This window comes from Cyprinodon tularosa, unplaced genomic scaffold (assembly GCF_016077235.1).
Source record: "Cyprinodon tularosa strain WSP-4 unplaced genomic scaffold, ASM1607723v1 ctg199, whole genome shotgun sequence".
Taxonomy (NCBI): domain Eukaryota; kingdom Metazoa; phylum Chordata; class Actinopteri; order Cyprinodontiformes; family Cyprinodontidae; genus Cyprinodon; species Cyprinodon tularosa.
Genome location: NW_024038729.1, coordinates 1,148,916 through 1,173,489, shown reverse-complemented (window position 1 = coordinate 1,173,489; position 24,574 = coordinate 1,148,916). Strand labels below are relative to the sequence as shown.

Here is a 24,574-nt window from a genome sequence, read left to right as displayed (position 1 = left end):
TTGGATTCCTTTCAAAATGCGAAACAAACGCACAAATGTGCAGACATAAACATTAAATCAATGTTGTTGATTTAACAGCATCAAAATAACTGATGTTTTCTTTATTAAAGCCTGAAGTGGCAACGAGAGAAACAGCAGGGAATGTTCATGGCTAATAGCTCTGCAATGTTCTGATCTTATTAAGACTTGGTTGTTTTAGAGTGCAGCTTCACGATGGGGGGTGGGTAAGCTGGGCATAATGCTAAATATCTGTACAAGAGAGACATTTGGGGGAAAAACGAAAACAGAATGCTGAAACAGCAGCTAGTTGAAATCTTCATTTAAAGCCATTAAATTTAGCCTGTTCAACACAGACTCATTTGGTTTTCTAATGTCTTAATTTACTACAGCAAATGTTTACTTCATATGGAAAAGCAGCTTCTCACCTCCATCCTTTTGATCTGCCATTAATAACCGTTTTGCATTTTCTGACACCATGACGGCAAACTTTAATTTCCTTATGGGACCTTAACTAAAAAGAGGTTTGAAGTGAAAAGAGAAAGATATGTGGATTTTACAATCTTGTTTACATAAAAAGTAAAATACATGGCACGTAGAAGCATTGGGCCCCCTTACTCTGATACACCTGGGTAAATTTCCAATCAACCAATTACCTTTGTGTTTCTGTGTGTAAAAATAAGTAATCCTGCAAAGAACAGAGCAGAAACAAATAATGTTTCAGTGATGTTAAATGCTGGATTAGCTATAACAAGTTACCAAGATTCAAACAAAAGTTAATCCACTATCCAATACATAGATAGAGCAGCACAACCCAAAGTGGGGCTTGGAATCCCTGTTAGACTCATTATGACATAGCCCTTTGAAAAGTACTTTAAAAGTACTTGAAAAGTACTTTAAATAAATTGATATTTCAAAGAATAAAGAAAGGTGAATATCCAATTAAATAAATTATTTTTCCCTTACATGATACATTAGGTACATAAATGTACAATTTGATTGTATATAAAATGAACAGATAATTAAATATATCATTAGATAATGAAATTCACAATTAAGTGATTACATTTACAACTTCTCTAAAAAAATTCCATGAAATGTTCGGCAACATCTAATATAGAGCATGGTACATGTTAATTCGTACCAAGAGGAGAAGTTCTACTAAACAGGCCGGGCAGGGAGAACAGTGATCAGAGAATTGAAAAGAGGCCATATAAGGTTATTCAGGACATGTCTGGCTCAATAACCTCTTTGGGTCAGACTAGAGCAGGAGGAAACCTAATGGCCTAAAAGCAAAACACAAAACTAACCTGGTATATTTCCTTAAATTTACAATCTAATTACAATCTTTATGAAAAAAATATTGTAGTGGAACCATCGTGGGGAGGCATGTGGAGTTTTATTTAATTCAGTAGTGATAGCTGTCATAGTGGACATGTGACAAGCGTGGGGCTTCAAATTCCAGCTTGAAAACAACCTTAAACATGCAGCCAGACTTTAGATCAAAGGAAAACCATGTGCTAAGCTGTCCAAATAAAAATATAGACTGAAATGTTAATAAACTCCGACTTTAAAACTTTTTTTTTTTTAAATGGACACCATCTATTGAACCTGATTTGTTTTTAGCAGGATTTTTTAAAGCAAAATGGGCAGAAATTTTGTTCTTAGACATGCAAAGTAGAAAATGGTATCATCAGATTCAAATGCATGCCACACTTTTCAGCTTTCTCTTCTCTAAAATATATGAAAAAAACATTTTGTACTTTAGGATTTATTTTGTAATTATGCATTCACCTAATCCTGATAGCATTCTAATAAGATGTATGAATTATTATTTTTGGTTGTAATATGAAAGAATTTGAAAAAATTTAAAGGGCTCAAATGACCGTTGCTTTTGCAGTTATTTAAATAAGGTAACCAAAGTGTGTAACACAGTCAAAGAGAAGTGCATCACTCTTTCCTGGTATCATAACAGAAATAGACAAAACCACGCATATTGCACAAGGCCCTCAAGAACTGAGATAACCTAATTAATTATTTTTCAAAGAAGGTCTACAAAACGCATATGATGACAGAGAACACAGTCATGAATTAGAGTTTTTGCTTTGCAATATTCAAGAGTAATACAGTGAAGTCATATGAATTAGTATGTGTTTAATTTTGTTGTTGAAAGAAAAAAAAACAGTTTTTAAATAAGGTAAAATGCCTCAGATGCATTTTCCAAAAGAATCTGCAGAGGGAGTTAGAGAATAAGAACTTCAGTTTGTGCTTTTGGCCAAGTCAGAAAATCTCCTGTCAAAAAAGGTTGATTCATTTTTTTTTATACTCAGTCTATTTAAAGCCATAAAAAAGGAGACTCTAATGAAAGTTGCAACCAAAAATATGTTAAAACTGTATTTTAAGCATTTCCAGTTTTGCCTCATTAAACACATTAAGTCAAGGACTAATGACCAGAGCCATGGCATGAAGCAAAATATAGGACATGTTTTTTTGCTTTTTTTTCCCCTCTAACTTTATTTCCTAAAGGAAAAACTAATCAGTATCCTGACCTAAATCAATGGCAAAATATGGGAATTCAAACGGTGAGTGAAACATGGAAGTACACTATTCCTTACTGTACCATATTCTGACTAAAGAGTTTTATAAGGGGCATTGAGCACTGACATTTTCTTTGAAACAAGCACTACGGAATAATGATACTTTTTAAGTGTCTGCTGCTGCAAAGACTCAATAAATATTTTACTGCAATTCTAATTTAAACACCCCACACACTCCCACAACAGCATTGCCTTTTAAGCTTCCTCCTGTGCAGAGCATCAAATTCTGGCACAACATTAAAAGAAATAATCCTTGGTTATACATATTCATAAAGAGAGACAGGGACAGTGCAGGAGGGATATGGAGACTGAGCGAGAGGAGGACCGGATGTGCTACAAAAAAGAACTGAGATATTTAGAATGGAATTGTTGAAGTACCAGAGGAATAACGCTCATCCTCTTACTAACCTGACTTTATTCTTTAAAAGTCTTTCTGTCAGCTAAGCGGTACTGGAACTTGAAGTAAATGTTTTGTGTGGAGCTGAGGTTTTGGTTGGCTTCTGGCAAGGATCAAACTCAGCTTAGCCAAGCTGGCTGTCATTTTATAGAAAAGGTTAAAGTAAGCTAGAGATATAAGTGAAAAAGAAGATGTATAATATCCACATCTTGTCCTTTGAAATATGAACAATGAATGAACTGTTTCCAACAAAATATCATCACTTTACTCAATTATGTCCAATGAAAAAAACAACAAAAATATATGTTAAGGACAACTGAGATGTTAATACTGTATAAATCCTTTTTTTAACAGTGTCCTGTCTGGCAATGTGGCAATAAGAATAATTGTCTTGATGCTAAAAAGAGCCCAACAGATTTTACTTTCACAAGTGGAGCAGTACAGCTATTGCCATAGTGTTCCGCTTGATTTATGCATATAAACAGCTTTATTATAATTATGTAGGGAGTTTTACAGATTATTTAGACACTGCATTGTAAGTAGAAAAAAAAGACAGTCTAAATCCAAGGCACATCCAATGTTGTATTTAATCAGAATAAACTTTTAAGCTTAAAGTTGTGCTGTTTTAGTTAGGATGAACAATGTTTATTTTCACTAAATACCAGCATAAGGAGAAAAGACTTTCCTTAAACTGCATTTTGAGCTTCATGGATCAATGGCAAAGAACACAGTGTATAGCACTGGTTCCTTGCAGCAAGAAAGTTTTTGGTTCCAATCCCAAGTGGGAGTCTTTTTCAATAAATTTAGCTTGTTTTTTAGAAGCTAAGAAGGTAAGAACAAAGGCATTAGGTTGATATTGATTTTATTTTCCTGTGTTTCTATGGTGCCTAATGATGAACATCAGACTTATCTAATTTGCTCCAGGAGAAAATGATTTATCCCTACATGAATCTGCCATCTTTATCTTGATGTCTTGTGTTGCCACTAGAGTAACAGCTTGTTCCATTCCAATAGTACCTTTTTAGCTTAGGCTGAAAGAGACATGTTACGGTAAACTGAAGCTGGAAATTTCTAAAGTAGCTTTTTCTTTTGTTGTGATACTGCCAAAAAAAACAAGAATGAAGGTATTGCGATCAAATGGAATGAAATCGTCTTCACAAAGTTGGCTAAACACAAATGGCATTTCTTTAGTTCTGAAAACTATGTCCACTGATCCCAAAATAATCTACATGATAATCTTGTACTTTGTTTTGTTCTAATGCAACAAAACATGAGTGAAATACAGTGAGATATGCAGGTAGAGCGTACAAACTGTGAGAATGTTAAAGGGGAATCAATACTTTTGCAAATCAGTCCAGGTGTGGCTTGAGAGAAAAGATACTGTTTGTGCTTTATCCTAGTTAAAAGTTAGATGAAAGCTCTGTGGCCTTAAAAGGTTTAAAGGGTTCTGTGAAGCCTAAAGGTTCTTATAGAGTCACAGAAGAAAGAGCATAGCTTGTATTTTCTAAGCAAGTCTTCTCTGATAAAGAATATCATATTTTTAAGAACAACCCTCTGGGTTTGTGTTTGTTTTTGATGTTGGAGTTGGAAGCTTTAATGCCAAATAAAACAGTTTATTCCAATTTGACCTGAGATGTCCCGTCTTCTGTTGTAGAGTAACGTCAGCAGTCCTTTGTACATGTTCCGAAAAAGACTACACTTGCTTTTACAAGCGATGTAAAAAGATGAAAGAAAGTGATGTATTTGATCCCTATGTTTGATCACATTCGCCTTCAAATCACAGCCACCCACCAACTCCCCCTTCCTTGAGGAGCATGGCCCACATTTTCTTAACAAAGACTGAACTGTCCTTACAGCTCTCTAGTTGTAACGTGCAGGTCTGCTTGTCCATTGGGTACTTCGTCAGATCCATGTTGCATGCCACTGTAGTGGTAATCCTAAAGGACAAAAAAATTAAACTTTTATTCAGGAGGGAGTAGAATACACATTTAAATCTAAATGCTGAGATGTGAGTTTGCATGTTTTTTACTGGATGTAACTGTAATGTTGTTTTATATCTGTAAAGTAAATCTAGCTAAGTTCTAATTACACATTTCTTAATGTTTTATGATTGCAAAGTAATAAAATACTCTAACACTTGTCATTCAATATGAAAAACCATTACATTGAATGAATTAGGATGTATTACCATGGCATACTAAGACACTGGTTACAAAAAAGATCTTTTACAGTGCATTAATAAAAAACACAGATATACAACAATGATCCTAATATAATGCTGTTAACAGTAACAAGGAGATTACATTATTCATTTTATGGATATTAGGCAGTCTTTTGGCATTTTCAATACATTACCACAGAGATGTTATACAGCTAATTAGATCTGTAATCATTAGGCATGGGACGATGCACTGTGATGGATGATATAAATAATGCAGCAATGATGAATGATATCTGGAGTCCTTCATTTTTTATTTGACATTGTGGAAATAACTGCACCCAGAGCGATGCAGAGCACACTTTTATTTATTAATATCTTTGGTAAAGGTGAGAAAACCCTTGGAATACTTTGATCATTTATCTAAATAGCATTATATCAAAGTAAAGATAGATAAAAAAAAAAAACCTATTTGGTGAAAGCTACAATCCTGTGTTAAGAAATGGTTGTGTTTTTACACAATCACTAATAACCACACATAACAATCTATTTCGAATTAAGATAATCACTGTTTTAATGTTTCTAACTTTTCTTATTTTCACCACTTCACTACAGTGTAGCATATGTTTGTAATCATTTAAAAAGTGCATACTGAGCGTGAAATTCATATTGAACAAACTACCATATTACCAGCGGTACTATTGGCACTATATTTTCATCAGATGTCAATAACTATCCATTCAATCACACATACAAATAAAACAAACCACAGCTGTCTGCAAATTATGTTAGGAGTAATAATGTGGAATCACATTCAGTCAAGCAGATACATGTTAAAATGGCTCCTAAATTGTTTAAGTATTTCAAGCTATATAAAAGTTAATTCTTACAAGTACAATTTAGTTGTTTTACTTTCTGAAATTCAGTTTCTGCTTGCAAAAATAAAATTTAGAAAATTATATTTCTGACTAGGAATGGGATTTGACTAGCCTGGGTGTCATTCCGAACTTAGTCCCGCCCACAACGTTTGAGGTCGGGAAGTTCGGTCTGGCATTGCTCAATAGTAGCGCGAGTATGCTAGTACAATATCTGGCGGGCCAATCAAATTGTCAGGGCGGGCTTTATACGATGATGGACAGATGATCAACAGTAATGTAATTAACCACGTGACCAATGCGCGCTTGGGTGACAACAACAATGGCTGCCGCTGGAGAGTTTAGGTGAGTAGATTCTGCGATCAAGGCTCATCTTCTTATTCTAGGCGTACAATTGCACGCTTTGATTTGTGTTGACAACAGTTATGCATCGCTAAACATACGTCATGCACTCCGTTGCTCTTATTGGTTGTAGGTCTATCAAATTGAGTGCAGAGGTATTTTTTTTCCTGGTTCATTCAAAACACGCCCCATAATCACAGCTCTATGGAGCAGTATCAGACTCATATTCTGACTAGAATTGAGTAGGACTACGTCAGGCTAGGATTTGACCAGGAAGAATCTTATTTTAGTGATCTACAAATTGAACAGCAGAGAGGAGAGTGCTGTTAATCAATGTTAAAACAGCCTGCCATATCAACCTATGCAATACTCTAGCAGCAATCTCCTACTATGCCATTTCTCTTTTCTTTGCAGCTGTCACTCTTTTAAAAACTTTCTCCAATTTGGATTTTTATTCTTGCATGAAAATTTCTATTTCCAGTGATGGGAAATAGGCACTTCCTGTTGTCATGGTGACTTGTCGAATCGGAGCTCCACTAAAAAGGACTTTTCATACTTGTTATAAATATGTTCAGCTCTGAGTGGACCCACTCAGAGTTTATTAAACTAATTCACAGCAGCTTTTATGAAATCAAAAACTTAGAGTTTCCAACCTTAGGCAAGATCAACTCAGATTTGATTATTTTGAATCTGAGTTTGTTAGACCTGCTTTTTGAAGCGGGCCCCTGGTCCAGCAATAAAACACTCAGCACAGCTGTTCTTATCCTCCAGCATCATATATTTCTCACTTCACTCTGTCACCTGTCACTACTTAAATCCCCTGAGGTTACCTTGCTTCTTCTCACTGTTCTTTTTGTGCTTGTTTTATTTTCACAGATTTTTTTTAAGCTTCCTTTTCTCTTAACACCTCCTCTGTAACACCAAGTTCCTGCAAAATCTCAGTTTCCTATGTGAAAGCATTGGCCCATGAAGATGGACCCACCGAAGAAGGTTTATATCAACCAGACTTCAAATAAAGTTATCTTCTACACAATATCATGTGGGTCTCAGGAATAGAAGCACTGATCAGACTTTCTTTAGAGATCTGAAGAAGTTTGGTAAATACAGAGGATGTGTTATCCTGTGTAAAAAACATTTAGATATATATGCACACACCACGTAGATCTGTGCAGACAGAAACAATTTCTTGTATCCAATAATCATAACATGTATGGCTATGACAAAACTGAAGATAGAACTCTACCAGGGACATTTAATTAAATCTTACATATATACAGTGGACTGCTGGAGATAGGCACCAGCACCCCTCGCGACCCCAATTGGGACAAGCGTGTAAGATAATGGATGGATGGATGGATGGATATATACAGTGATAAATAATAGAAGGTACCGGATTATAAGGAATTCAATATCAAGGCATTTAAAAAAGGTTCCTGTTTTAATCAGTTTCATCTTCAGATTTAATCAAAAGGTAATTACAGCTAACCACATGTTTTTTAAACAAAGAAAATCAACAAAGATGAAGGCAAAAATATAGATATTTTTTGTGAGTCATGTATTATGAGGAAACGCAGAAGTCATGTTATGCTCATAAATCCAAATAAACGGCTGATAATCATCCATGTAGCAATTCTATACCTGGGGACATTTTGAAAAATTCCTGCTCTGTGGCATAGAGCTGTCTGTTAACTCAATGTCATGAAAAAAAAAAGATGACAGCAGATATTTTTAGAGAAACTATTGCTTTTGTTCCTCACTATGGGAAATATTCTAAGATAATTTCCAGACTGTTTGAAGTTCATTGTTCGAGTGAGAAATGTTCAACCCAGGTTCACAGGAGCAGGAATTTCAGCAAATGAAACTGTGACCATGATTATCAGAGATTATCAAATAAAGAAAAAGCTCCAACGTGAACTCTATAAATGGTAAATACAGATTTTTTTTTACAGGCAATTGGAAAATTAAGGAAAAGGTATGACAGTATATAAGAGGAAGCCGCCGTAAATACATGCATCAACGCATGTGACTCTATTTGAACTGCACAGAAACTCATGTCTAAATGAATTGAAACATTAATTTCAGCTTTTGACCAATAACTTTTACATATGGCCCTTTTGTTTCTTCAAATAATCAGAACGATGTGGAGTACTAAGTATATTGTTTTACACTTTAAGTTAAACTAAAATTATTTTCATGCAAAAGCTGCAAATTTCAGAATTTCTTTGTCTCATAACTTCAAACTAAATATAATGTTATACACATTATTATGACAATAATGTTTCCACTCACAAACCAAACTTAATGTAAATCCTGCATATTTAGTGGAAAATACTTAATGAAAATGGCAACAACAAAAAAAGAAATACTGAAAGTTAGTTTTTTGCAAAGCAAAAAGTCTGGAGTACCCTTCCAAACTGAAGTTATGATGTTCATAGAATCCACACATCAAATGCTCCTGGACCCAGACAATCGAATAGTTGAGTACTAGTGTGGTATAACTCCCAGTGTTGCAATCACATTATATCAAATTCAACCCACGCTTTCTCCCTCAACCTGTTTCTTCCTGATTCACTGCCCTACTTTTCTATTATCTGCTGGAGCAGCAAAAAAATAAACAAACAAACAAACAAAATGAATGACCAACAATGCCTATTTATTCACCTTAGAGCGTAAAGGACGGTCCCATTGGGGAAGATGCGAATCAATCTGTTCTCCACGGTGATATCATGCAAGAAGGATTTCTTGGAGTCAACAATAAAAGTGTCTGGCACCCAGAGGAGCTCTACCAGTCGTCCATCAAGGCTCAGGCTCTTGTTGCCCTCAAACACCAAACGCTCGTCCGTCCAGCGCTGGCGGAGAAATATGGTGGCAGTGTAGTCCTGCAGGTTTGGGGACAAAAGTTCACAGGGGTTTCATAATACAGGCATATTGAAAATATACTGATGGTCATGTTACCTACAGAATTATTAATGAAAGGCAGAAGTTATACTGCATTACTGAGCATGGAGGAAAATAGGTCCTGGAGATCTTATGTACCCGAGGCAATAATTTCCCACAGCATTGTTTCAGTTTTGGAGAAAAAAAAAACTGCTGTTTATAAAAACCACTGAAAGAAGCAGTTCGTAATAGTAAAAATGCGGTTGAATGCATTACTATTTAGCGGAAAAGTGAACTTCTTCTAGTCTCCTAACTACCACGTTTTGTGATGTTTATGGTGTTTGCCAAAAGAAACAGCCCTGTTTTTTGCTTTTGTTTTGCACTGCATATAATTTTACATGTATCCAAAACTATATATGTCATGATTCTGCACTTTTTTGTTCTATTTAAGTTTTCTTTTTGAGTTTTCAGTTAAACTTTGATTCATATTTTCTGTGTTTTCTAGGTAATTGGTTTCATTTACATTTTGCATTGTTTTCTGGTTGTATTTGAGTTCTTGTTTATTTCTTGTTTACTCTCTGTTGCACTCTTGTTTCAGTCTCCTTCCCCTAGCTCCATTCTAGATTCTTCTGTCCACACCTGCCCCCAATCAGTTTATTACCCCAGTCTTTGTTCTGTTTAACATATATACACCTCCTCTTAAGTTCTGTTTGCTGGTTCATTTCTGTGTTTTCCCTGATTATTTTGGCTTTATTGTATTTTGTTATTTTGGGATTTTTGCTTTAATTGCACTAGCCACTTTTTGGATTATGAAATCTTCAAGAAACTCCATCTCTGCATTTGGGTCCTCCTCAAAAAAAACCTTCACACAACCTGACAATATATTAATCTCATCTAAACAGCCCTGTCTTCCACATCTTTGCTATTTCCCCTACCAATTACCAATTTGGGGATTGCACAGCTGATAGTTGTGCTGCCAACAGGTTGCTCCACCTGAGCTGTGACTACCAGTAGCTATAGGGTTAATAGCCAACATAGGTGGGCTCTTTTTTTAATATTTTGATGCCTTCTAAGGGCTCTTAGGGCAAGATTTTAATAAGGGTAATTTGAGAAAAGGGTGAATTATTTCCCCCTACAGTCATGACATTGTATTAGTTTTTGCAAAAATCTATCTTACAAAACCCAAAGAATGAATAAAAAAGGGCTGTGAGAGAAAGGGGAATACATACTTTCAGAAGGCATTGCATGTAACTGGTTAATAATAAAGTCAAAAACTCAAAAAGTTAGCCTGATCAGTACATACATTTGTATGGGGGGGGGGGTCCTTGCCCCGTTGATTTTCACTGCATGTCCTCCAACTCTCTCTAATCCCGGTTTTGTCTTTCAAAGTGATAAGAAATAAATGCCACTACTGCCAAAAAAAATGTATATAATAGTGTCAGGTAACTAGGCTGTTCTAAGTAGTGCTGTGTTTCTTAATAAATGTAAAGCCAAACACCCTGAATGGAAACTGTATGTACAGTAAGATGGATTAGTTAATATTGGGTAATTAGCTTCAATGGTTGTTTTAGAGTAAAAAAAATATATCCTTTTATTTATTCAAAATGCTTTTGAATACTATTTTCTTTTATGTACATTGAAACGGCTGACATCTAAAATCTTAAAAGTACCAGCTGTTGGGTTTGAGCACTTCAGCAAAACTTAGTTTTAACTGTTGTAGTTCATTTTCAAGATACATTTCCTAGACATCCAACAAAGTGATTGCATGCAATATAACTAATGAAATCATTAAATTTTAAGTATCTTACCATGTTAATCTCAGAGATGGTGTCAATGCTAGCAATATCCAAACTCATTCCCACCGTCACAGGACCGTCTAGAGAACAAGAGAGAACTATTATCCCACAGGCTAGTGAGCTTTTAAACAAAGCATTGACATGAATTCTTCTTCTAAGTGTTGTTGTCAGGTCTGTTTACTTGAAAATGTCAAACTACAAGAAGCTTTAAAAGGAGGACCCAGAAACAAAACAAAAAAGATGTCAAATCGTGCCTTTAAGAAATTGCATCAGATCAAAATCTGATCCCAAAGGGCCAAAATCCTACATGTTTCATTTGTTAGGTGCACCATTTATAAAACCAGTGGGTCAGAAAAAGGTAGAATTTCCTTCTAAAAATTATCTGACGTTGGATAATTTCAGAAACTGTCAGCTGTTGCAAACATTAGTAGCCCTTCCTAGTCAAAAGCACGCCGACTGGCAGCAGAATGGCAGCAAAATCCCCTCCAACTTCCAGCCACTGGCCTTCTCATGGGCATGCATGTTTCTTTACTCTGACTCCACCCTTTCACTGAATTAGAGGGTCTGACCAGGAGATAATGCTTATCTTTAGATATTAATGTCTACAAATTATGACAGAAAAATACTTTAGATGTTGAAGAAATTGTATGGGACTAGCCAAGGACCAGCCAAATACTAGCCAAGGGCCAATCAAGGAAAGTGGGGAAATTTTTAATGGCTACTACTGTATGGAGGACCAACATTTATGGCCAAATCCACACAAAAATGATTTGCTAAATAAAGACTTAACCTTTTCAAAGTCTAACTCAGTCCAATGACAAAGATCTTACATATCACATATGTTCTGAACTGAAGAAAAGAGAAGGCAGAGAACTCTGGATGAAATTGTGCAAAGACCAATGGTCATAGATCTCTCTCTCTTCTTATGCTCCAGTCTTGTGAAATGTTACAGGACATGATTAAATATCAAACAAGGTTCAAAGTCTTACCAGCAGGGATACCAATAATCATGCAGAATAAATTAACTCAAATTAAAAAGATAGTTAAAAGATATTTTTTTTTTCCCTAAAATTTAATTATGCTGCTAAAATAAAATAATAATTTATTTTATACATTAAACATTCTTACTGGCAGAGCCAGTTAATTTATCTTTATTTCTATATCAAACATGCTCTTTCCTTTACAGCTACAATATACACATTTCAGAACAAAATCAAAATACATTTAATGTAAGAATGAAGTCTTGCAATATTTAGTGAGCACACGCAGCACAAATCAGTGCATAAGCCACATGAGCTGCTCGGATTTTGTCACACCATTTTCCCCTGATTACTTTGTCATTTACACATCTGGATGTCTTTGCTGATTCCTTACTGTCAAAGAAAGGCCTGAGATACTTGTTGTATCCTTTCATCAGCCTCTGAATGGTAGGAGGCAGAATCTCTCCTTCCTTCACTTCTGCGTTGAGCAGTGAGTTCTCTAACAACCTGAGAACAAAAAAGAGAAGGACTAAAATAAAAGACAGCTCTCATTTCTTTCCCCCTCAGCAGGTAGATTCTTAGACTGACGAATCCGTAGGGTGCTGACTGAGCTTCTCTGCTACTCATGAAGAGCTACTGAGCTGAAGATTAAAATGGCAACTCTGAAATAGAGGACAAGCTAAGAAAAAAATAGACATCTTGAGTTAAATATAATTCAACAGAAATTATTCCACAGCTTTGGTCAGTTTTTGTGTCAGTATTTATGTTTTAAAGTGTTGCTTTTATCCGTTTGTTCCACTTTCCTCCCTGAATGCTATCCTTAAAGGCACATTGAAGTGTAGGAAGATGATCATGTTGCTTGCAAATTAAAGCAGGGGAGATTGGGCAGTATGTGAATCTTCCTTTTCTTTTAGTTTGTAAAGCATACCCTAAATGCAGAGCTACCCTGTACAGAAAGAACCTCAAGGCACGTGCCATGATGTAAGAGAAGCTAAAGCAAGACAGATCGGGCCATGTGTGCAGGCAGAAAAATATTCATCTCCCCACACTGGCAGCATTCCTGTCACTTGTGTGCTGCTGTCGTTGAGTATGAAGGAGCAGAGCAAGGAAAGGGATTTAAAATGGGTGCAATATTTGGTCCCTCTAATGTTAAGCCCTACATGAATCATGGAAATGTGAGTGAAAATGCTTTAATCTATCAAAGCTTTATGAAATAATTGACGTAATTAAATCCCAAATACTATTAACCACTGCCACAAATTAGAATGCTTTTTATGCTTGTGATTGTACAAGCAATTGAATATGTGTCTTATATTCACCACAACATAATGGATGGACGGAGGGATGGATGGAGCCCTTTTGAACTGTAACATTCGGCTAGAAGGTTGTACTAAAAATCATACTTATAAGTAGCCCTTAATAAATTTGAATTTGTTAAACTTACTAATTAAACCTCTATTTAATGAGAATTTACCTGAATTGTTATTTTACCCAATAAATCATTTCAATTAATGAAAGATTTCTGTAAATTTATTACACATCAAGAAAGACTTCATTTTTTTCTTCCTATTAAGCAAATAAAGGTAAATAAATTTAGACTTTTTTTTCCACCAAAAGTGTTGACCTTGTGTTTGAAAGTCTAAATAAAAATAAAAATAAAAAAAGAAGGCGTAAATTAACACCTTGGGAAACTTGCCATCACTCTGCAAAGTGCATAATAATACTTTCAAAGCCACCACCATACCTCTTGCTTGTGCACAGACTGCATGTGCATCAAATTCGTTTCCATCCACTGCACTGATATGCCCAGACATAGAGTTCTGTTAACAACAAACTCCTTTTGCATACATTTTTTTGTTGTTATTCTAATTTAGCTGCACAACAGGAACAGAACCATAATTAGGAAACCTAGCTTTGGTAATTTCATTACACACATTTCAGACAATATATCTGGACAACTGATTAGGAGCAAGATCACCTGAAGTTCCCTGTTTTAGAAGCCAAACGTGGCATTTAACAATCTGAAACATTGTGCAAGCTATTATTTATTATTATTAGATGCAGTTGCACTCAAACCTCCACAAACACACATTAAGTACCAGGCAAAACCAGTAACATTATCAAGGCAATAAAAGGAAAGTGTATGTTAACCCTTTAAAGCCCGATCCAAGAATAAAACAAAACAGAAAATTACTTTTTTTTGTTTGAAATCCTTATTTGCCCTCTTAACAAAATATGTAAAAAGAAAAAACAGAAATACATTTTTGATATTAATAATTTATTACTATGCGATAAGTCAAGATTATTTTTTGTGTAGTCTTCTACTGGCTGTTATCAGGTATATCTGATTGTGTACAATAGGATTTTGAGCAAAGTTTTTACCATTAAATTATGCAAAAGGTGTCAGATGAAAACATTTCAGAAACCGTATGTATCAAATATGATACATTTGGCACTATAGGGTTAATGACAAATAAAGCGTTCAATTTCACAACATTGCTGGTGGTGCACTATTCCAACTTTTAAAAGGTAGAAATATTTATTAGGGTACAGCTTCCTGACAGTTCATATTCTGACTCTTTTTTTTTTTTATCTCCAATTTCATTTTAGGAAAATATTTTTCTGTCTCTCTATGCTTTGTTTTTCGCCACTGTAATGGTACGTTTTGTTCCAATTGAAGTCCTCTGTGTCTCATCATTCACTTTCCCTGTGTGTGTATAAATATAGTCCTTTCGCCTCTCCTTTCCTTTGTCATTCTGTTTGCCTGCCAGATTTATCAGACTCCTCACCTGCTAGCTTGTTTTCTTGTTTTCTCACTCTTCTTTTTGGATAATTGTTTTCTATGCAGCTATTTATTCCAACCTGTTTCCTTTGATGCTTATTTTATGCAACTGCTTCTCTGTCCAGCAGATCTTTTAAACTGACCAATGTTTAAAATAAAATAAAACTCAATGTCAATCACACTGAGTGACAATAGCAGGATATCTACACTGAAGATAAAACTTTCTTTTTTTCTTACCCCCCATGTTTTTTTTTCTTTGACCTGAACTGGACCCCACATCTTTAAACTAAGCTTGAAACCCAAGCAAAAAATAACACAGAAAAAAAAAAGAGTACTTGCAAGAAAGCTGAATTGCTTTACCTAACTTTATCAAATCGCTTAAAAAGGTAGGGGGCCCCAACCCTGACGAGCTGATGCTATGCTGAATAAAGTCCCACAAACACGGCTCACAGTCTTGTGTTTCAGTTGGCAGCAGTATTGAATATGGAAGCAATGTTAGAAAAGAGGCTGGCAGCTTTCTGCTTTAAACATAATCTATCTGAATCACCCTGTATGAACCGTCATCTTCCCACACAAATGTATTGCATATGTGTTTGTAGTAGCAGAGATGAAGAGCAAAAAAAAATATTTTTAATTTAATCTCTTTATGAATAAATTAGCCATACCAACATAGCAGGCTGAAAACATATAGTTTTATACTTCTATTACAGAACTGTTTTTTTATGTTTTTATACTAATAAAGCAACCAAAAACATAATTGAAGATATATAGTTCTGCCAAATGAAAAACAAAGGCTGTAAGATAATGTAATGCAACTCCTGTTTTTTGTTTGTTTTGTTTTTTTAAAACAATGTCTCACATCTCTTCTGATTCCATCCATCTCAGTAAATCCCTAGGCTCTAACGTTTGGCTGTCTAAACCTTCACCTTTAAGATGAGACTTGAGCTTTCCAACCTGCCAAACAGTTGCTATCCACTGAGCCTTGACAATGAAAAAGAAAAAGCAAAAGAAACAGTGAAGGCAAACCATAACTCCAAAACACTCAGAGAATTGACAATTTTTTCAATAGCAAGCAACTAATGTGCCCTTTCTAATCCAGGAAATCACACATTACTGAAAACAGAACTTCAGTTTGAGCCATCCATGAATCAATGACCTATATAGTACCACATATGTACTTACAACATATACTACTCATATGCATATACAATACTCTACGAGTACTCTACTCTATACATACTCTACGAGTGTGTGGCTATGTTAATGTACTTTGTGATTTGATTTAACTATGTGTTCAAATAAAATAATTCATTGTGATTGTGTAGCTAGGCTAGAGAGACTGAACCTTGGGGCAGAGTTTCCTGTTTTTACATTCAGTTTCATGGCATAGCCTCCCAGCAGATATCTCTGCCCGTTCACTTCCTCGTTCTCTCTGTATCCAATGCACACAAGGCATTGGCCCAGGCTCGCCTTGCACATTTCACAACTGATTAATTCAGTTGAGCTTAACCCCTGCAGAGAACTGAGTAACACTCTCAGTGGACCCCTTTCTAACTCTTAACGCCACTCTTCCTCCCACACAGCAGCAGACTTGACTCAAACCCGCTCACTCCAATTCCTTTTTCAGTGATTCATGTCATTCATGCTTCCAGGCTTGCATAGGTGACCGCTTGAGACCCCTAATCCCTGAGGCCATCTGTAAATGTAAAAGCCCAAACCACACAAATGAAAGGCTTGTGGCTTTTCTGTTTGCCAAGGCAACAATTAAATAAAAGTATCTGTCTTTAGGCATGATCGACCAAAATCTACTTGACGTAATTGCATAAAGTTTGACCCAGTGATTTCTAAACAGCTCTATATTTCAGACGGTCTTGGCAAATGATTGCAGTCTACCAGTTGCCTTCCAGTTCATGTTCTCCAGTTTTTAAATCCTTCCGGGTATGCTTTAAACTGTGAAGAACATTAGTTTCCCATTATGTATCGTGCATTCATAGAATGTATTTAGAACACGATATTAAATAGGCTATGGGGGCCTAATTTACTTTAAGAGCTAAGAAATCAAGCCTATTCCTGTTCAGACAACCCTGCACATTTGGATCTTATTTCACAGCACATATTTGTTTAGAAAAGATACTAAATAAATTAATTTTCTCTTTCATGAGGGCTGAGATTGAACTGGACCATGCGTAGAACGCCCTTGTGATTTCCAGGACAGCAGGTTGTAGGAAAGAGAAGACATCTGTTGTCTTTTGGTAGACACCTGGGAAAAACTGATAACCCAGGTCTAGGTGTGTCAAACAGCTACATTCATTGTAATGAATGCTTTAAACATCAAATGTTTTCAAATTCATACATTTCTCCTCTTAAGGAGAATATTCATTGCCTCATTAAAAAAAGAAAACCTCTGCTGCTACTCTCATATATTGAGATTAGGTACTTCTGCTTTGAAGGGACTTTCAAGGCCCTCTCAGCCATTTCAGGCAGAAGTAGAGAATCAGGCTAAACAACAAGAAGCCCTCCAGAGTTTGTCTCATAGGCTGCATAAAAGAAACTGTTTTCCCTTTCATGGTGTCCCAGTGAGCTCTCTAAGCTACTCCATATGGGAGAGTATCAGAACCCCCCTCTACTCAATAAAGAACATTTGCTGTCACCTTAAGTCCCCCTAAGTTAAAATTAGCCTTAAAAAAAAGTTAATGTCATAAAAAAGGACAGATACATAAATCTAGGTAGAGATTAAAAGCAACATGCTCACAAGAAGAAACATTTATTTTTTCACCAGACTGAGAACATAGTATACATGACAAGTTATTAGTCTAGGCACAATAAATAAGATGAAAGAAACAGCAAGTCTAAATGAATATGTAACAGCCCAGCAATAATTATAATATTGTAGCTTTCAGAAAGTATTAATGTTCCTTGGGTGTTTCACATTGTTCCATTTTTAAACCAAACATTTAACTGTATTTTAATTGTATTAGGGTTTCCTGAAATAGACAAATTCGGATTAGGGCATAATTGTGAAGCAGAGAGAACAGTTTTGACTTATAAAAATAAATTATTTGGTTTTGTACGGACAGATACATAATATACCTGAAATCTTCACAGATGTTGTCCTGAACTGTCTCTGCGTGTCACCAATTTGCTCAGCCTGAATCCAGACTGCTCAGTCAACATCTGCCTTTGCAGGTCTGAAGTCAGTCAGTGCAACCTGTCACCAGCAAACTGACTTTTCAAGCCTGCTAATAGACCACCCCTTACCTTGGCTAGTCATCTGCTAATTGTCTCTGCGTTTCTCATTATTTTACAAAGCCTAAAAAATCCTTAAACACTTTTTTATGTGGTGACTCTCGGGTCAGAGGTCCTCTTTTCATAATATTTGGCAAAAAACTTTGTTTGCCTCTGTTCTTCACAAGCTTTTTAATACCTATTTTTGTTCTCTCTGACTGGGGTACAGCTGGAGATTGTGCAAAGGTACAATTCGGCGAGTTTGTTTAAAACGTCTCATCTTTTTACAGATGATGATCAGTGAGACTGATGATTCTACATTTTCTCTGCCAATTACAGTCTGTGAGGTCTGGTGTCCTGCACCTTTTGATGTTTCTCTGCTTCAATATACCCAAGTCAAACAAGCAGGACTTTGGTTGTTGAGGGGCTAAGTCAGCTATTTAATTCAGGTGGAGAAATAGACACATCCTTTTTTGTGTGTGTCCTGTTTAGCCAATATGGCTCTGGGAATGGATGTTCCACAGCTAGATGATAACCCAACAGCCTTTCATTCATAAGCAGACTATTATGACGTTTGCCAAAAGGTTCCCCCTGATACTTTAAACTGTATTAAAAATTATTTAGGGAGTAAAATCCCATACGGACACAGAGACAGGGAGTGTCAAGGCTCAGAAGAAAGGACCCAGTATTTATCTCAAAAGGTGTTTATTAAAAAACACGGATCTGCAGTGAAAAGCTAGGGCTTCTAATGGAGGAACCTCTGCCAGGTAAAACATGACATGATAGAACTAAACTAGACTGTAGAATAACCTAGAAAGCATGAAAAATGCCACAAAAAACAACATTTATGTGGAAAATGTATTTATTTATAAACCCTATTAATTATTTATAGGGCCAAAGCTAAAGAGCAAAATCATTAACAGGCTAATGCAAAACCGAAACACAAAAATCCTTCAGTAAACAAATTCAAACTAACCAGGTAAATTCTAATCAGAAACTATGAGCTCTTAAATAAAACAAAACAAAACTTGAAGATCAAAATATAGTAACATTGTCAAACAAGGTAGCTAACACACACAGGACACAGGAACTTGAGTTTGACACCCCCGGCGTTGACCATGGACGCCATCCATCCATCAACACAACGACCAGCCACATCTACACCAACCTTCATGTCATGTTACTATGGTTGTGATGCAACTCTTTCAAGGAGGATTTGCAGGTGTTGCCAGGAGGCTGGCTTCCCAAAGACAACAATGTAACTAATTTAAAATGCATTTTAATGAGGGCCTTTAAAACCCCTCTTTGTTTCACATCCAAAAAAAGGTTTTAAGTTGTGGCATGGGAAGCACAGTTGTGCTATAGAAATTGTGAAAATGTTCTAGTGGTTTTTCATAACCTAACGGGTGTTGAAAAGTTTTTCTGCTTGGGATGTTCAGGAAATATGTTCCAGCCAAAGTAAAACAGCAGTTTCTTGTGACTTTCTTAAAACTGCTTGAAAAAATGTATATGGCAATACATTTTACATGTAAAAAAACTAAATTACTTTTTGTACTGTGCAAAAATATGTCAGACTGTGCCAAAAAGAAAAATACACGTGTATGTCTTTATTCTTCCTGCTTGCACATCTGATGGAATCCTCCTAAAGTTAGATTATCTTTGATTAGAAAATTACTTATATATAATTTGTAACTATGCTGCACAGTGTCGCGGTGGGTAGCATTGTGCTGGTTTCGTGTTTGATTCCCAGCCCAGGGTCTTTTGCATGTTCATGTATGGAGTTTGCATGTTCTCCCTGTGCATGCAGGGGTTCTCTGCGGGTACTCTGACTTCCTCCCTCAGTCCAAAAACATGACTGTTAGGTTAACTGGCTTCTTTAAATTCTCCTTAGGTGTGAGTGTGTGTGTGAATGGTTGTTTCTCCTGTTTGTCTCTGTAATGCCCTGTGATGGACTGGCAACCTGTCTAGGATGTACCCCGCCTCTCGCCCATTTACAGCTGGCATCAGCAACCCCTCACGACCCCAGCAGGGATAAAGCGTGGCTGAAAATGGAAAGATGGATGGATAGACGGACGGATGGACAGCTGGATGGATGGATAATTTGTAACTGCAAACAAAACCTCAAATAGATCAATATTATTTAAGGCACAAATTTTAGGAAACCCTGAAATTAATTGGGGATTAAGAGATAAATAATAAAGCTAACATACATAAATACCCAAAGAGATTCCATGCATACCAGGTGAAAGCAAGGAGTTCTTCCTGCTATCTGATAGTGCCAACAAATAAAATAAAGGTTATTGTATATAATAAACTGGACGCTTGTCAATGTAAAACTTACTAGGTTAGACTTATTTATAATTTCAGAAATTACCTATTTATTCGTAGCATACTGTAGAATAAAAAAACATGTCAAAGATAATCCTTGTAGACTGGTCCAGACTGAATGATGACATGATGCAGTTGATCCAGATTTGCTTGTTGCACATCCCTGAGAAGTTTTCTTTAATGGTATGATGTACAGTATGAGATGATTTCAGTTCTGCTGGATGATTCTTTATCCTGCTAAAATTACTCATGGATAGATTAGTACCCTGTGGTCACAAGGGGATGGACATGGTCTACAATAATACTCATATACTTTGTGGTATTTAGATTATGCACAGTTGTTCCTACTATGCAAGGCAGGATGGATCCATGTTCTCACATTATTAATTCCAAATTGTGTCCCTACCATCTAGATTTGAAATAGACTCATCTAACCAGGCAACATTTTTCAAGATTGTTCTTTTCCTATTCTGGTGAGTCTGGGTGAATTAAACTTCTGCTGCTTTCTGCTGCTACCAGCCTCAGACACCCTACAGTCTTTAGATCTTTTCTATGACACCAATGTCGTTGAATATTATATTATATGCTTTCACTTTCCTTGACCATTCCGTTAAAACTTCAAATGTGCCCGAAAATCTCAGTAGATTAGAATTTTCTAAAACATTTTAATATCTGCCCATCAGGCACAAGCAACATATCCTATTTCTTCCTACATTTTATGCCAAGTTTAAACTTCACCAGGTGGTCTTTACCATATTTTAATGTTTAACTTTACTGAATTTTTGCCTAGTGTTTGGCAAATAGGTTGTAGTTGTTTAAAATTAGTAGAATTTTAAACTCTTTTCATTTTTAACAATGCCCGTAAATTTATGCTATCTGCTAATCTTGCTGATTAGCGAATAACATGGTTTAAAGGGACCGAAGGAGATGTTATGATCCTGCTATCACACAAATATAACTCCTCTAAACCTTTTTGTTCTACCAGCTAACTCTGTTAAAAATCCCTCATGAGTAATTGACTGAATATGTGCACTGCCTCTTGAGTGAACTCTACTTTGGTGGCTTGCTGATAGTCATACAAGCAAGAAGTCCCCAGTTCCCTTCATTAATGCCAAAGGAAACTGTGCCCAGTGCGGCGATATAATGCAATTTCCACACACTGCAACACCAGGATGCAAATTATAATGGCTCTTGGGAAAATGCTGAAAAGACATAAAGAAACTTTGACTTCTGAGGGAAATATACCTTGTAGCTCTAAAACTATATCAGAAAACCTTGGATGAAAATTGTCAATAAAGTGTGATGTTCAAAAAACTGCTGCCTAGACTTACAAAGAGATTGAGGGATCGTCAAGCTTTTATTTTTCTCTTCCAGTGCAGAAGTGAGGAAGTCTCTTAATTGTATGTGCCGTAATTTGCATTAGCATGGCAAAACCAGTGGAAGGATTTGTGGACTGCTTTTTATAGTTTCTACTTCAGTACATAAACCAGACCAGAAATGTCTGCAGATTTTGAGATATTTGTTGGCGATGGTCTATAATAAATTGAAAGCTGAAAAAGAATAAAATAAAAATACAGTAAAATAGAAAACTTTATCATCTGTCCAGATGGTGGCAGAAAGTTTCTTCTGTAATAGTTGCAAAGATAGTAATTTTTGCAACCCTCAACAGCATGTGATGTGTTTGTTATCACATAAAGTTTACACATCTGCCTCTAAAGCTGGATTAAACTCCTTAATCTGACAGCTTGTTGGTGCATCAAACAAGGACCAAATATATGTGAGAAGTAAATTCACTTGTTCAAATATAACTGGAATATGCTTGATACCTTGTTTGGAGGATATAAAATTACCTGAACGTCTATCAGCTGTGTGACCAAAAAGCAGGCCCCCTATTGTAAATGGTCAATTTCCCCTATGCATATAAGATTATTAGATTTACAGCATGGTTACCCTGATATTATGTTTGAAAACTTATTACAGAAACTTGCAATATTAAAATGCAACACTATTTCTTGTTGATGTGAACATTATTTAGCAAAGTTCTCTGAAGGTTGTTTTGTTTACATGGAATTTTTTTGGTGAAGTAAGTGTTTCATAGGTCCTTGATAAAAAAAACTAATATCAGCCAACACTTATAATATTGTACATCCCTATTAAAAATAAAATAAAAAATGTCAATACCAAATTTTTACTCAATTTCTAAATATGTTATCGTTCTCCTCTTTTGGGACTTTGAGTTTTTAGTTTTCAGTTATCAGCTATTCTGTTTCTTTCAGTTTCTTTTCCAACCATAAAAACTCAATCTTTTCCATAAATACTGCTCTCCGCATCATCATCTGCCATGGTTGTTTTTTTGCTGCCTCTGCGTAGCAAGAAGCAGAAAGTGACCTTTGTCAGGTATTAATGGGGTTAAGGTCGGATGAATGCGACCTGACCGTTCAGAGACGGGTTGCATTTGAACAGATCTAATTCATATTGGATCCAGAACCACATAACCAGATGGCCTGGGTCGGATTGGAAAAAAATCTGATCTGTGTTGTTCAGACTGCCATGAAAAGATCAGATCCAGGTCGCATATGGGACAAAAAATTCAGGCTGCAGTGTGAACGTTGCCTTGGTTCTGTCACCGGTATATACTGTAGAGTTCTTCAGTGCTGGTTCCTTGTTGTTACTCCGCTCCCCAGTTGTGTTTTCCCTGAGGTTTACTAGATTTTGGGTTTTCAGTATTTTCTGTTTTTTTGGACTGTGCTTCAGTTGCCTGTGGGATACTTCCATTAAATCTGCCTCCTCATCTCTGCCTCCTCATCTCAGCATTGGGGTTCTCAACCAACCTCCACCAAATGTTGAAAAAATAAGGCAATTCATTGTGTAATATGATGTGACCTAATTCAGGTTAAAGAACAATGTAATATGTCATTTAATTCAAACATGCAAAAGTAGGGACTAAGCTATTAACAAACAAAAATGACTAAAGATAAAGTATATTTTCAGCTAAAATATGGCATAATGACTCTGTTTAAAGTACATGTACACTGAGAAAGAAAAATGTAAAGCTAGTTAGAGGAAAAGTCCTGAAACCCCAAAGGTTCCAAGTACGACCCTATAAAGATTCATTTCGCTGAACTGCTGTACCTGCATTAAAAAGTTCAGATCATTATCGTTAGTTTCAGTCAAAGTTACTTTCTGGGCACCGTTCTAAAAGACAAAGGTCTTCAATTATTTCTCTGTATGTGCCCACAGTGTATGTAGAGCATAATCTTAGGTCTAATTTCCTTCCTGGAAGCCCATTATAAGCTACCAGTTTTTTTTAGTTTTTTTTTTAAGGGAAACTTCTACCACATAAAACTTCCGGGAGTAATTGGGAGAAATATGTCATGAAGAATACTGACCCCAGAAATGACAAGGAAGACTTTAATTTGTGTTAACTGCAGATACTCAAGGCATGATGTATTCTAAAGAGGTGATTAGAGGGACTTTTTCTTTTTAAGAATAAAGTTACAAAGTAATATCTGAAGCACCACAAATCATTTCAACAAATAAAAAAAAATTTAACAGTTTGATTTATTGTATTATTTAATTTAGTCAACAACATGTCAAATTGCCACTTGGAGAGACACAGAGAATAGCTAAATTTAAAAAAGTTTAAAATGAATAAAATAAGTAATTTGGCACTTGGGCCCTGGCAGAAACTTAAATGCTGTGAATCAATATTTTTGCTTGAATGAGTAACCTCGGAATAGAATTAGAATAGTCTTCCTCCAAGCCAAACACGGGTGGTGGAGTAAGTTGGGGGATGAGTGGGACTGAGAATAGCTTGAGAGTAAGGAAGGAGATGGGGCAGAGGTCGGTGAAAGTTTGTTGCATGCAGGACAGAAGCTGAATTAAGGGGATCAATGATGATTGCCTTCAGAAGAGGTGTGGTGCAAACATTAATTGGCTAAAACGTTAACGCATGTGGTCCAGGTGAGTCTGATACAAGTCTTCCACACTCAATTTTTATTTAAGCTTCATTCGAAGTATTGAAAGGTTTTCAGGTTTCAAAAATATTTTGGTATATAAATTAAGTAGGTAGCAACAGCAGAATTGTAGTCCACACCTAAGAGTATTTTAGAATCGACAATCAGGCTAACAGTCATGTTTGCAGAGTGTGGAAAGAAGGTGGTGTATCAGAGTAATCTTGGTGTTTTTTCTTGCTTGATTTGTTATTTCTTGTTTTATGT

General features: G+C 36.0%; 1 protein-coding gene across 1 annotated transcript in view; it reads right to left on the bottom strand.

Annotated features, from left to right (window-relative positions):
- Nucleotides 1-24,574, bottom strand: part of LOC119782938 (gamma-aminobutyric acid receptor subunit pi) — a 65,086-nt gene that overhangs the window by 7,197 nt on the left and 33,315 nt on the right. Inside the window, exons 3-6 of the mRNA XM_038284152.1 lie at nt 12,414-12,526; nt 11,052-11,119; nt 9,028-9,245; nt 4,846-4,928 (exon numbers count right to left, since the gene is read on the bottom strand). Coding sequence (XP_038140080.1) covers nt 4,846-4,928; nt 9,028-9,245; nt 11,052-11,119; nt 12,414-12,526 — 482 coding nt within the window. The remainder of the gene's footprint in view (nt 1-4,845; nt 4,929-9,027; nt 9,246-11,051; nt 11,120-12,413; nt 12,527-24,574) is intronic.